This window comes from Ursus maritimus, unplaced genomic scaffold (assembly GCF_017311325.1).
Source record: "Ursus maritimus isolate PB19 unplaced genomic scaffold, ASM1731132v1 scaffold_5, whole genome shotgun sequence".
In the NCBI taxonomy this organism is placed as follows: domain Eukaryota; kingdom Metazoa; phylum Chordata; class Mammalia; order Carnivora; family Ursidae; genus Ursus; species Ursus maritimus.
In genome coordinates this window covers 30,782,290-30,797,660 of record NW_024426663.1, presented here as the reverse complement: position 1 = coordinate 30,797,660, position 15,371 = coordinate 30,782,290, and the positions used below count along the sequence as shown (strand labels likewise).

The window sequence follows — 15,371 nt, the reverse complement described above, 5'->3', positions numbered from 1 at the left end:
TTTCACCAGGGCACCTGGTCAAGAGATGACCATAGCAACTCAGACATAGAGTGATTTCAGGAACTCTTTGGGGGCTCTGTTGCTATTGGAACCTCCATTCCAGCACCCATAATTTCTCTTATGATTACATTGACCCAGAACATAAGGTGTATGTTTCCATTTGCGGGAGATATTTAGGTCCTCAGAACAAGTTACTCCAGTCCGTTTGGAGTGGCACCTCCCTCAGCAGAGAAATACAGCTCTTTCAAGGAGCACTGAGTGCATGTCCAGTGGGCCAGGTAATTGGGATTCAAAGACGAATGGGATATAGTCCTCACCTTCAAAGAGCCTTCATCTTAGTATAAACAATGTTTAAGACCTCTGCTGGTGTATGAAACACCAGTAATAGTTAACAGTACAGCAGGCTGTAATGTTTTTTTCTGCTTAAAGGCCATCACAGTAACACGAGAGGTAATGTTTTCCCTAAAATGGATGATCAGCCCACAGTGAGAAATATGAATGCTTGCATTGTTTTGTAGGCCTCTGAATCTGAAGAACTCTGCAAAGGGTTTGAATAGACTCCCTCACTCATACTTCAGACTCATTTATCCATTGATATTAGGGTTCTTTGCGATCTGCTTTTGCAAACAGATATTTTGGGACATCCATGCAAAAATAACTACCTTGAAAAAGAGGCATTGAATCAGAACTGGCTGGATTGCTTATATCCCCCTAAAAGTTGGTATTCTCTTACACAACAATAATTTGTGTAAAGCTAACAGCCAAGTCTACAGTCTTCCACTTGCCATTTTAGCTGCCCCAGGGTACGTTTATCTTGTTTCCGAGTGGCCTGGCATATCTTACATGCAATTGTGCCTTCATGAAATGTAAGCGATAGGTCTTATGTATGGAATGTCCAGAATCCTGATGAAACATTAATTGGGACGTGAAAAGTCAGTAAAAACCGGGACTCTTTTTATGCATTGAGAAGTGAAGGCATAGGTTAGGGACCTGGGACTTTATGGTGCAGAGAAACGGATTCTTCACATCAAATGAAAAAAGCAGTAGCGTTAAATGATTTATGACACAGCCATCTGATTTCCTATTAAAATTGTGTGTTGTAATGAAACCACTTTGAATCTCTTCAGAGCTTTGTGGAATTTTAAAATTCAGCTAGTTGTCCATGGTTTCTGGTCCTTGAGAAGCCAGGCAGAGAGTTGTGTGAGTCTGATGTGGTGTGGAATAGCGCCACACGCATATGTTTCTTGTGTGGGGGGTCCTCTTGATGACCTTGGACTGCTTGGCTACCCCTAGTGTGATGGCGCCATATCACCAAGTGCTACATCTGAGGTCACGTGGAGTTTAGGAATTTTAGGTAGAACTGCCTCAATCATAGCCCAGGGGAACAGATCTAGATGCTTCAAGCTAGTGTTTTTTCAAGTGTTTGAATAGCAATTCCCACTAAGAAACACATTGTAATCCAATATACACTTATATACATACTTATTTATTTGCTTTTATATAAATTTATACGTAGACATGTATATGCATATACGTATGTACTTTCTACATTATAAATATGTTCGTAATGAAGACAAAAGTTTCATGAAATGATACTTATCCTTACAACTTGAGTTGTACTTAACTATTTTCGTCTCTATTTCAATTTTTAAAATTCTTTTTATAGCTACTAAATTAATTTCATAGCCCACAGATTGAAAAGCATTGGCCTAAGTGATCTGCCCATATCTAGCAGTAGATAACCACCATATCACTTTAAGCAGGGACAAATGAATGAAGTGGTGCTATATTTTGACCTACCACTTGATGCAGGATGACATTATGAATCCTACAATTCGATTGGTACATCCAGTTTGCTACAGATAAGGCCTTTCTCTAAATTTCATTTGCTATGGTCACTGCCAATACTTCTTTATCATATTAAAGGCTCTGAGGAGATCAGTTCTTGCTAACTGCGTTTTACTTCTTGATGTGAAATGTCAATAGCAATCTACCTTACAGAAGTCTGAACATAAAGGAATTAGGCACATACTTTTAAAACTGTATTGCTAAGTGTTTTCTCTGCAATTTGTTTAAATGTATTATTGTACATCTTTCAAAAAAATATTTAAGAATCGATATATTTTGTGGAATGATGGTAAGTAATGTTTTCTCATATTACCCTACTTCCCAAGGCAGTGTTTTTTTAAAACTTAGGGGTCAATACCTGTTTGAAATTTGGATGAGATCTAGGGCCCATCTGCCTAGAATGAACAAAATATTTATTCCATAGACTCTCATTGGAGAACCCTTAACCTGAATGGAAGTCACTGTTCATGTCAACATCTCTTATAGTTCCCCTACCGGAAGGAAGCATTGTACCCCATTCTATTGGTATGGAAGCCGGCAGCCTTATTTGATTCTACCAGTGCACATGCACATGTACTCAGGCAGCAACGAGATCTACTGGGTTGAGACCAGAACAGTCCAGGAAGCAACCCTGTTGGGCCTGTGTTCATCAACACAACAGCCTGACTGGGCTGCAGGGCCAGCTGCTGCAGGGTAGTAGTAGCTAGTTAAGTCCAGCTGCAGACAGCCTCCCAGAAGTATTTGAAGCTGTTTCCAAAGTCACCATGTCATGGGTAGGACATATCACAGTACCTCTTTGTAAAAATGTGATAATTAAAATATTCACTAGATTGGACCCACCAATACTGTAATTTTTGCAAATACGTAGAACATTCAATCCTGAGCAGAAAGCCCCTCAGATTCTTAAGCAAGTTGAGCTCTATAAAGCATGTGGCTAGGGCACCACTGCCACCTTTTGGTAACATCGCTTAATTGCAGGTTCTGATCATAAACCTTTATTGAACAGAGATTATAATATTAAAGTTATAAAATGATAGAAAATATACATCTCTGGATACGCTGTATAGAGAGAGAGCGTGTGTTGGGAGCTTCTGCCGTTTGCATCTCCCATAGCTGTCCTGGCTCTGATTTCACGTATTCTCTGTCCCTCTCGGCAGGATCGGAGGAGCCATTCCCACGGTGTTCTCCTACTTTGCTGAAGTGCTGGCCCGAGAGAAGCGGGGTGAGCATCTGAGCTGGCTCTGCATGTTCTGGATGATCGGTGGCATCTACGCCTCTGCCATGGCCTGGGCCATCATCCCACATTACGGTAAGAGGCTGGCCTGACACAGGCCAGGCAGCCACCTTATTTTCCTTCAGCCTCCATTCCATCCCTTCCCTGTGTTGTAAACGCTGGTTTGAGAAACACACTGTCATGATCAAGTTTTTCCCTTTTGTAATATCTAGGATTTCCCCCCTAGTACAGAGATCTGTGTAAGGTAGGACCATCCCAGGGGCCCTGTAGGAATATTATTGCATTTTGCTGTTTTTCAAGTGATCACTTTCATTGGCTTTCTATGTGCTATCAACTCTGGGGTCCCCACCCAGATGGACATGAGAGGAGACAGAGGTCATTGTATATAAGGCAACAGGACTTACTGTTGTTTGGGGGTCTGTCCTACACATCAGGAGCACACAGGTACCTTCATTTGTCCCCCCTGGGTCCCCTCCAAAGCTCAGCTCCACATCAGCCCCACCTCTTCTGGCTGCTCAGAACTGGTGAGAGCAGGAAGACTCCTGTCTTCTCGTGCAACGTCTGCTTGCGGAACTTAAGAGGTGACTGTACTGTCCTTGCTGCCCAGATCCCTCCTCAGTTTCTTCTCAGCACTTGCCGTTCCTGCCACCTCCTGTTTCTGAGCAGTAAGCGTTGTCCTGCTTAGGAGCCAGAAACTTCCAGGTGCTTCACCACAAACAGTGAAATGCAGGGAGAGGTTCACAGAATCCAAGAATCAAATTTGATATATAAGGCAAAGGGGAGGGAAGATGTTCTGGGTGTGTGTGTGTCTGTCTGCATCTGTGTCTGTATCTGTGTGTGTCTGTGTGTATGTGTGTGTGTGTGTGTGAGAGAGAGAGAGAGAGAAATAGCAGGTATGTTGAAGTTTACAAATTATGAATACTGTGTAAATTAAAACCACATGTGGACTTCAAAAACTCATTCTTGGTTCAACCTAAAATCTAAGTGATCATCAGGTAAAAAATTAGATTTCAGAAATTCACTTTGGGACCATTTTCTTTTTTTCCTGCTTTTGTTTTATAACAGAGCAATTTTCACAATAAAGCCTAGTTCTGTTAGGGAACAACCCTGGGTGAATTTGATTCATTGCTCAGATCACAGACAAGATGGAGACTTAGTATTCAAATGCATTCTAATTTGTTTTACCATACTGAGTTACAGAATTCATGTTTGTCACGCTCTTTCTTTTAACAAACCTAAAAACTTAAATGCACATCAAAATTGTATATAACAATAAGAAGGAAGACTTGTTAACAAGGTTACTTGGCCTAAAGAGAACTTTTCCTTGCCAAACACTTCAGTTGAGTGTGCCAGGCTCAAGAGGTGGGTTTTCCTTTTTTAAACTCTGGTCAGTTCAGGGGCAGAGTTACCCTCACACAGGCTCATGGAGTCCACCCTAAGGCTTGTCTTCTCCCACCGTCCAAGGAATCGCAGGTGCTTCACCTTCTTTGTCTGGGCCCTGAAGCCCTCAGCCACCCTCAGAACTTGCCTCTGTGTAGACAGGCGTCTAGCTCCCACCCCACCTAGCTGGCATTTCTGGGTGGAAAAGTCACTTAGCTGCCCTGTAAAGGATTGCTTCCTAGGAACTGTGTGTAAGGAGACCAAAAGGAGACACAGTGCCTGTGCAGAGCCCAGCGTTGCTCAGCATGGCTCCTGGAGCTGCCCTAGTCCGTATGCAAGCTTTGTACAAATGAAAATGGGGTGCCTTATCCAGGTGGATGCGGTTGCAGCCCCTGTGGCCAGCTCCGCCTGGTGCTCACACAGCGAGCCGCTGCTGGCAGCTCCACTCGGCCGCTGGATTCGTTTTGCAGCCAGCCTTGTGTCTCAGCCTCTGATGGCAGCAGAGCTCCTTGGCTCCTGGGTTTTTGCTGTCTCCTTCCTGGTCCCCTTCCCATTGTGTCTCAGAATTTCTCTTGCTGGTCTTCCTGAGCTCGTAACTCAGACTGGCTTCTGCATTCTGCACATTTCCACCAGGCCTGGGCATAGATCGCTCTTGTTTTTGTCTTTCCTCACTAGGTATTTAGTTCCTCAGACATCCCTGCCTTGTACACATCTCTACCCTCGAGCTATGGTGGGCTCCAGATTTTGCCTGTGGCCCTGCCAGCCATCAGTCAGTGGCTGACCCACAAAGAATGAGTGTAATCCCACCTCTGTGTTTCTCAAGCACACATAAGATTTTCTTTTTTATAGCAACAAGGGCTGCCTAGTCCATACGTAACTAGAAAGAGCTGAGGCTGTGAATCATAAACAATTCATAAAAAGTTAGCAAAAACCCAATCACAATACAACAAAATTAGGTGTATCTGAGACTGACATTAATTTATATGTTAAAGGAAGCTTGAGAAATAATGACCTGGCTAAGCAATCAGTAACAGATCATTAAAACCTTACGCCCATGTTTTATTGAAGGCTCTCCATGGCCAGAAATGTGGCAAATGCAACAATTATTGCAAACAAGCCCGTCTGCATATTAATATCAGCAGGGGAGATTTTATCTCCCTTGCTGAGTTCATTGTTATGCTCTTTTTTTTAAATGAATATTTTTTTTATTATATTATGTTAGTTACCATACAGTACATCCCTGGTTTTTGATGTAAAGTTCGATGATTCATTAGTTGCGTATAACACCCAGTGCACCATGCAATACGTGCCCTCCTTACTACCCATCACCAGCCTATCCCATTCCCCCACCCCCCTCCCCTCTGAAGCCCTCTGTTTCTCAGAGTCCATAGTCTCTCATGCTTCATTCCCCCTTCTGATTACCTCCCCTTTCTTTATCCCTTTCTTCCCCTACCGATCTTCCTAGTTCTTATGTTCCATAGATGAGAGAAACCATACGATAATTGTCTTTCTGTGCTTGACTTATTTCACTCAGCTTTATCTCCTCCAGTGCCGTCCATGTTGCAGCAAATGTTGAGAAATCGAGAAATCATTGTTATGCTCTTGCAACTTGAAGAGTTTGAATTATTTCAAAAGAAAAGAACTTAGTTTTAAAAATCCGGTGCTGAGGCTTCTAGGGGATGATGATGTTTTGTATCTTGGTGTGGGGAAGGTGTTTCAGGAGTAGTCATTTATAAAAACGCATTAAACTGGGTACTTAAAATTTGCATACATCACTATATGGATGTTATACTTTTTTTTTTAATAAATACTTTTTCATAAAAGTTTACCACTTCCCTTACGCCCCTGAAAATACCCATGCTTTGGTCCTATCCCAGATCAATCGAATCTGATTATCTGGGTTGGGGACTCTGCATGGATGGCTTTTAAAGCTGGATCACTGCAGCCAGGTTTGAGAATCTTCAGCTTCCTACCTCTCACAGTGGGTGATCTGGGAAGCCCCTGGGACTTCATCATGTATGTATAGGGAGGGCTGTAAATGAGAACAAAGAGAAGAGTGAGCCTGACTGGCATGGTTGAGTTATTCAGTGGGTGTTTAGCTTTCCAGATTGTTGGTTTCATCCAGGCTAAAGGGCTTTCCCACTCGTATGGCTTAGAATCACTTAAAAAGTAACTTTGACATCTTGCTCTGTCTTCTTCTCAGTGCCACATCTTTTTACTTTACTTAGACAAGAGCTGTTAAGTCCATCCACTTTCCCTGCAACCTCTGAAAAAATGGAAAGTTTCTTTTTCCTCTGAAATTCTGCCTTATATAGATGATGTCACAGCCCATAGAAAAATGAGAGTATGTGGGTCCTGGCCCGCCATCCTCTTTCATTCAGAAGACCTCTGAGCGCCACCACCCAGACAGCAATAGGGAGTTTTCACCCAGCAAGGGAGCAATTTGGGAGCATTATAAAGCGACTCAGAGCCAGTTACTGGCCCTTCTCACAACAGTAACAGGATTTGTGCTGAGAGGGAAAGAATAAAAAATTGGCATCCACTCTGCAAGCAATTTAAATGATAAGTGATGCAGATAAGAAGGTGTTTGTGGCGTTGTCTCTCTGCTTTTGTGGCAGAGCAGTCAGTGCACAAAGTCCTGAGCCGGGTACCAAGTGACCTAAATTCCGACTCCAGACAAACTCCTTACACAAAGAGACTGTGAGTGGTCAATAAGGATGGCAAAGGAAATCTGAAACGAGTCTTAGGAAGTCAGACAAGGCCAGAAGGGGGTTTGGACTGCTGCAAGGGCTCCTGAGTTAACATGTGGGCTGTGGCCAGGGTCTGCTGATGGACAGAGGGATCCACCCAGCCCACCGAGGCCTCGTCTTTGGACTGGCATCGGATCATGATGGTACTTTACCTTCACACCGTTGCTGGAGGGGTTGAAGATTTCCCCGCAGACAGTCACCAACATCTGGAGATTCCCAACATAAAATTACCTTGCCCACTCTGACACAGCCCTAGGAGGCCCTGTTTGAATGTCTTCACCTTTCCTCCTGGCCACCTCCCCTGTGACCAGCTCCTTCCAGCTTCTGGGATCCCTGTGAGAGAAGAGATAGCACAGGGATGACGGTTTTCCTTCAGCCTCCCTCCCCTCAGTAATCAGGACATGCAGCATTTAATGGAAGCCCCTGGGCCTCAGGAGGAAATGGGACAGGTTGCTGACTCACAGCACTTTCCCTCTTTGGCTGAGAGCTTGCACGTTGGCCCAGGCTTTGGAGTTGCCCTGGGATTGCAGCACTGTCTGCTCCATTAAACCCTCCAACGTCATTTTCTGTTTTAAATTCGCGTGCACATCAGATGAGGTTTGTCCCCTGCTGAGGTGCACCACAGTGTGCAGCAAGGACATTCAGTTAGCTAAGTGGGAAGGTTCTCGGTTCAGCACAAAATGCCTCAGCTCTTAAAGCCCAGAGCACATGGGGCTGCCCTCCGCCCTGGAGCCGCCCCACACCTCCATCTCCCCCACCCTTCACTGCAGGCCTCCCAGGGGGCACCATAAAGCCCAGGCCCACCCCTAGTACCCACCCCCACCCCCGCCAGCCACAGCACAAGGCCTGGGCTTAAAACCTCACATATTCCTGACCAAGATGTCCCTACCCCCCCTTTAGTTCCAAGATGTGTGAAGCTAATACATTTCTTCTCCCTAACGATGGAACTGGGTGAAGGGAGCACGATATAGTCAAATGGCTGTTTGGTTGAAGAAGGAAATAGGCAAGGGTATGTTGGCTTTGTTCACAAGCGGAAGAGCACTGTAGCCAAGGGAAGGGTTGGGGGGGAGTGGGTGCTGATCTTGAGTCACTGCCGCACTGCCTCTGGGTATGAGCTTTGTCAAGCTTTTCAGTCTCGTCCCATCCCATTTCCTGCATCTCAGTGGGGGTTAAGTGTGACAGTCCTGTTAGAACACCCAGGGCTTGAATAGGGCTTAACAAACGGTAGCTCTTACTGCTGTCAGGTTCATCTACATCAGACATCCAGACTCCATCAATGCAGCCCAGCTCGAGATGAGAGCTACAGGAAGAGGGAGAATGAGCTCAAAAGTCCCAAATGGTAAACCTCACCTAGTGGGTGAGGAGGTCAGAGGAGTCAGAGAAAGGAAAAATCAGAAAAAAATTAAGATAATGAGAGAGATTCAAAGAAAAAAATAATACTGTAAAACCTGGATTACCTGGAACTCAATGAATCCAGATCTTCCATTCAGTTATTTGTTGGATGAATTAATATTTGGAGGGCACAAACTATACAAAGACCCACCTTAAAGGCCACGGGACCACTCTCACCAGGTAGGAAGGACAAGAACCTGACTGCCCTAACCTGGTGGCCGAGACGCTGGCCAGCCCTGCAGGTTACAGAAACAGTGGCAGAGCCGTTTCTGTCTTGCAGCAAGTTGTCCTACGCTCTGGATCCTGGCGGCAGGCAGAGTGGTTACTGGCATGGGGTTAGATGTAAGACATGCCCTGGTTCCAAGCCGGCTCAGCCATTCTCTAGTTTTGTCTGGTCCTCAGTCTCCTTGTCTATAAAGCAGGCTTAATACCGCATAGTGTTGCTGTGTTCAAGGACTGTGTACAACAGTGGTTACACCGTGCCTGATACGCACGGTCACTAAGTGCAGTCTTTTCTTTCCACAGATGGGGCTAACGTTGAGGTAAGCGTACGAAGACGTTACTGAAAGAGTAAAAAGACCTTACTCTCCTTTTCCTAACCATATTCTCTCAGCTGTGTGCTTATCATTTGAAGGTTGTGGAGGTGTTTAGGAAGGGGAAGCATTCAGACACAGAGCGTGTAAGGTGTGCCAAGTATTCTGCGCCCACTCTGGGTGGCAGGGGAGGGCTACAATGACAGCTGGGTCCCATTTACCAGCCCAGCCAAGTGGCCCCAAGCCCTGCCACCCATCTTAGCTGTACCTCATTGAATGTCATGACACTGCAGATTTTATTCTCAAGTATCAGAGTAAGACATTGCAAGGAGAACCCACTTGGTACATCAATGTACACCAGTGTTATTTCTTAATTTGTCCATTTTAGGATCCATCTAATCTTTGATTTCAACAAAATGACTCTTAGACTCAGATTTCCTCCAGTCTCTGATTCAGTTTTCCCCAGGCATTAATAAGATACATTGGCCCCCAAAATAATAATGATAAAGTTTCTATCTAAAGGCTTAAGAAATGGGTTTGAGGCCTTCTCACTGTTTAAGTGTATGGCTATTTTTGTAGTGAGTATGTGTCATTGTTCAGGGGTTTTGGAAGCCTTGCGTTCTTAGAGCCACAAGCTCTCCCACCCCCAGCCCTCCCGCTGCTCTCCTCACGTGAAGGACATCACCTGGGGAAACGTTGTCAGCTGAGATGCAGGTAGCTCCCCCACCTGCCACCCACCCCACCCCCTGCCAGTCCTGCACAGTACTGGGAAGTGCTTTACAACATTCTCACTCTGATCTTTGAGGCGTGGAGGTGTACGTGGTGAACTCAGAGTCGCCTCTTCTATTGTGCATTAAGCCAGTTATCAATGTGCTCAGGTCTTCCCACTGCCATTCAAGCTCCTCAGAAACAGAGGGGCAGAGGTCACTTGTTGAGAGCCTTCTATGTCCCAGACACTGTGCCAAGCACATTGATCTTACACTCACAGTCTGAAAACAGAGATAGGGGCTTTAAAAATATGGCAGTTTTCCTGCTCATGTGTGGGTGTGAAGATCTGCAGATGCGTGTGCTGCTGACGCTGCTGGGTGACCCTACACAGCTGGGCTGCTCATCCATCCCTCAGGTGGCCAGTGAAGCCTGCACACCTCCTCCCAGAATAATGCTTTTAAATGCAGAAAATGAAATAAATAGGATTATAAATGAAACCAATTGTTAACAAAATGTATTAGCATATGAGGTAACTACACCTGGCATCAGGCCTAATAGCTACCTTTATTTTTAAGTAGATGTGGACATAGAAGCTGGAAGTCAATGAATCCTTTCTCTTGAATCCTAGGAAACCACTGGACTTTGGGTTCTCCCAGAATTCCACATCCCATTCTTTACAATCTATTAGTTAAGATTAGAATTTACTGGGGGAAAAAAAAATTAGGATTGACTGGATATAAGAGAAAAAAAATTAACAGAGGCATGAGCAAGATATAAGCTTGTGTTATATTAAAAGAAGCCTGGATGGGGGCTGTCCAGGGCTGGGATGGTAGTTCCACCCATCAAAGGCCCAATTCTTTTTATCTCACAATTCCTTTTATCCACCATTCTGAGCACACTTCAGCCGGTAGGTCCACATTCTAGGCAGGGCAAAGCAGGAAGGATATATAAAGATATACCTGTGCTGGCATTAAAAATCTCCCTGGAAATCCCAGACAAATCCACTTAAATCTCATTAGCCAGAACTTCAGCACGTGACCATACCAAGCTACAAGGAGGTTTTGGAAGTGTAGCCTTCTATACCAAGCAGTAAAGAGAACACCGATCAGATAGAGTGGCTATTGGGAGACAACTAACCATCTCTGCTGTACCATTTCATTCTTCCTCTGGAAAATCTTTTAGAAATGTCCATGTGGTTCATAATCTAACATTTTAGTATGCCCCTTCTGTATTAGTCAGTTTTTAGATGCAAATTATGGAAAGCAACTCGAGCTAACTTAACCAGAACAGGAATTTATTAGAAGGCTATTGAGTAGCTCACAGAATGGTCAGGAAGGCTAGAGAAACAGGCTCAGGAAATGGCAGGAGCTGAGGGAATCCTTCCTTAGATGGCTGGCATGGCTGTCAGCACCCAGACCCAAAAAACCCCACATCCAGTCTAAGAAATTTAGGTCAGCGTGCACAGCTTCAGTTTCCACTGTACCAAGGCATTTTGATAGTGGTTTAATTGTTCTCGAGAGATGGTGGAGAGAGTTTTCTGTGCAAGATGCAATCCTCAGGGGCGCCACCTGCTGTTAGGAAGTCATGATTACCAACATGTGACAAGGTACCTTAGCCCTAATTAGGATACCTATATAATTAATTCCGTAAAATGCACAATTAATGCCTAGAATGGAACCTTAGAAAAATAGATGATTAAATAGAATAGGCACTGGGCATGCAATAATGTGCTGTCTGGGGCCAAATGAGGTTGGGTACAGTTTGGGCTAGTGTGGCCTTTATGTGTTGGTTACAGAAAATTAGGTACAACAGTCTAGAGAGCCCTAGCCAATGTGAATCCTCGGCAGCATTGCGGCAGACCAGACTTCCTTATCCTCGGATTACAGCTGACTAGACCCCTGGCTGCTTCCCAAAGCAAATGTGAATCCCAGCCTAAACACTGGACTAGGACTTGATCCCCAGTAGAGATAAAAGCACCTAAAGTTGGTTTCATTTACTATGGATATAGATCCTTACTCCAAGAGCTGTTGACATGAAGGTTTGCCTTGGGAACAGACAGTGAAAACATTTGATAGTATAAAAAATTTATTTAGCAAATTAATGGCAATACCAAATGTTGGTAAGGATTCAGGGAAACTGCATGTCTCATACATTGCTGGCTGCAAAATAGTGCAGCTACTCTGGAAAGTAGTTTAGCAGTTTGTTTAAAAAAAAATTTAAACAGACCTAACCTATGACCCACACCTGTACTCCTAGAACATTTACCATCACCCAGAGAAATGAAAATTTATGTCTACACAAAACCCTACACATAATTGTTCATAACACTTTTTTTTTTTGCAATAGCTGCAAATCAGAAACAACCAAAATGTCCTAGAATACCACAGAATGCTATTACTCATCAACAAAAGGAACTTGATAAACAGCTTGAATAGGCCTCGAGGGCATTTTGCTGAGTGAAAAAGCCAATCTCAAAAGGTACATGTACATAGCATTCTGGAAATGACAAATATCAAACTGGAGAAAAAGTTAATGGTTAGCAGAGATTAGAGAGGGTGAGGAGAAGGGGAGCTGGTGTGACTACAGTGGGCTGGCCCCCAGGAGATCTTTGAGTTGCCGGAATGGTGTCTGTCTTGATTATGGAGGTAGTTACATAAATCCACATGTGGGATAAAATGACATAGAACTACACACACACACACACACACACACACACACACACACACGATCCCACTGTCAGTTTCCTGCTTTTGATATTGTACATAGTAATTTAAGATCAAAGCATTTCTAACCATTGAGGAAGACTGGGTGGAGAGGACATGGGATCTCTCTCTATTATCTTGCAAGTGTCTATGACCCTAGTTATTTCAAAATAAAAAGGAGAAAACAAAATTGGTAATGCCTTTTTTTGAGAGGCATTTTTATATCTATCGGCTTATTTATTATAATTATCTTAGAAACAAAAGCAACAGTAAGTGTTATTCCCATTTTTTGAATGGTGAACCTGTTGCATAGAAACTTTGTTGTTTCCCAGAGTGAAAAACAAAAGTGAAGATTAGAAATTAGAACCAGTCTTCTGATCCTCATTTCTTCAAAATGTCCTCCAGACATGACAAAGCTAAGAAATGTTCTCAGAGAGCAGCCCACAGGGTAGTTTGGAGCCAGAAACTTGTTTGATGGTCCCTACGGTGTGCATATACAGCCTATGTGGCAACTACCAATTCCCTCACCTCTCTGGGTAACCCCGTCACAGCCCCTTGGCAAACCTTGCAAGACTTATGCCTCCATCCTTTGCCATAGGAGAAAACGTTTAAACCCAGAATTCAGTCATTTAAAAACTACCTCACTGAAAATGTCATAAAAGACAGAAGAGGTTTTTCCATTGCATGCCTTATAACCCACAACCTCATCCATCTTTATTTGATACTTGTGTGCCTTTCAAAGGCTGCATTACATGTTTCTCTCCCCCTCCCCCACAGCATGTGACTTCGCTGCCTTGTCTCCTGCCTCTAAGAATCTAACTGCTTTGCCTACCCTGCTTTCTCCGAGTATACAGAGAAATTCAGCTCTGCCCAGCTTCTAGCTCTAAACGTACATACCTCACCTGTGTTAGTCTGCTTGGGCTACCATAACAAAATACCATGGATTGGGTGGCTTCAACAACAGAACTTTATTTTCTCACAGTTCTCAAGGTTTGGAAGTCTAAGATCAAGGTGGTAGTTGATTTGGTTTCTGGTTGAGGGCTCTCTTCCTGGCCATCTTCTTGCTGTGTCATCAACATGTCATCAAAGAGCATTTTCTTAGCTTCGATTAGGGCCCCACCCTTATGACCTCAGTTACTTCCTAGAAACCTATATCCATATATAGTCACATTGGGCATTAGGGCCTTAACATACTAATTTTAGGGAGACACAGTTCATTTCCTAGCACGACCAATTGTGGTTTTAGCAAACAGAGGACCTTCCAGTCACCAGAAGCACACCATGACCCACCTACCCTTTGAAGGCATTGAAAGTTAAGAATTTTTTCCAATGTTTTTCTTATCAGGCCCTACTGCAAACTTATCTCTGAAACACTGATCTTTTTTCTCTCTTACATAAGGCCTTATGATATCCTTATGGTTCTGTTAGAACTGCCTATCTCATTTCTCTGAACATTTGTATATTCTGAACTAGACAAAAGGCATGCACATGTTTGTTTCCTTGAAAAGAACTGTTCTGAAAATACCCTTGCTGGGTTGAATTCATCATTAACCTAATTAGATCCTTTATCCAAGGCTTACAATGAGCACGATTACCAAGTCTTGATAACTAATTATAGTGCTTCTAAATTAACCTCTACCTGGAGGGACATAAAAATTATAATCTTCTAAAATGTTCCTTGTTTGAGGATGTGACCATTTCCTGGATTTCCATCAATAATACTGAACTGGTTTGGAGGGCAAGAGATATTCACAGTGTTGTGGAGAGGGAGAGAAGGCTTCCTTGATGTATGAGGGTACAAGCTAGAGAACCTGGACATCACTTTTCTTCCATATACATAGTGAGGTCCCCAAAAATTGTGATCCATCCACTTGCCCAGATGGTTAAGATGAACAGTGGTAGAGCTGCCCATCTGTTTTTTACAAGTGCAATATTCTTCCATTTGTAAAAAGTAAACCAACTTTAATTTTTATGTCAGGGACATTGGTCCTGAATAACCTGGAAGTTCCTATTCTCTTATGAGCTGATTTAGTATCTATATTTTGTATAGCTGTCTCTGTCAAAATCGAGTTTGGATTTGCTCTGAGTTGCTTTTAGAGGGTCCCAAGGCTATCCTGGTTAAAGACCAAGGGTGTGGTATCCTAGCAAATGTGGCCATTCGGCACAACTGGACCATGCAGAGGATACCTATATAATTAATTCCATAAAATGCACAATTAATGCCTATAATGGAACCTTAGAAAAATAGATGATTAAATAGAACAGAGTTTGAGGTTCAAAGCATGATGGGGGAATCTAATTATGCAACTAAGTAATTCCTAAAGGAACCTTCTCAAATTTTCGAGGTGCTTCTTCTTTAAGAAGTGACTGATCTTTTATGTAACATCGGGACATGTCTCCACTTGAGGACAGGTTGAATTATATTGACCACTATTCCTCACTCTCATGCTCGCTCCTCGATGAGCTATTTGGCTGCGTTGCCCATCACACTATGTGATACACAAGACAAATGGTGTTCGTAAGGCTTGAGCAGGATACCCGCAAAGAGGTTGGAAAACAGTCTGAGAACTGTGTGCTGGGAGATAAATGGCCAGGCTCTAAATTTGGCAAAATTAAAGGAGGCAAAATATGGCGAAAGAAAATGTGGGTCAGAGCAGAGCGGGCTGCTTACCATAGATGTGAATCAAATGCATTGTCCTGCTAATGAGAAGATGCTGGTTGTGTGATTCATAGTGAAGATGAGCTGTCTCAGCCATTTGCACATTCCCTCACCCAGTCTTTTCAACAACCGGAAGCATGTCTTAATGAGGTGACTGGCAAGGGT

The 15,371-nt window shown here is 43.6% G+C and overlaps 1 protein-coding gene across 2 annotated transcripts in view; it reads left to right on the top strand.

Annotated features, from left to right (window-relative positions):
• The window catches only part of SV2C (synaptic vesicle glycoprotein 2C), a 153,744-nt gene that overhangs the window by 60,470 nt on the left and 77,903 nt on the right, over positions 1-15,371 (top strand). For both annotated transcript variants that reach the window (XM_008691274.2, XM_008691273.2), the window contains exon 3: positions 3,006-3,157. In XM_008691274.2, coding sequence (XP_008689496.1) covers positions 3,006-3,157 — 152 coding nt within the window. The remainder of the gene's footprint in view (positions 1-3,005; positions 3,158-15,371) is intronic.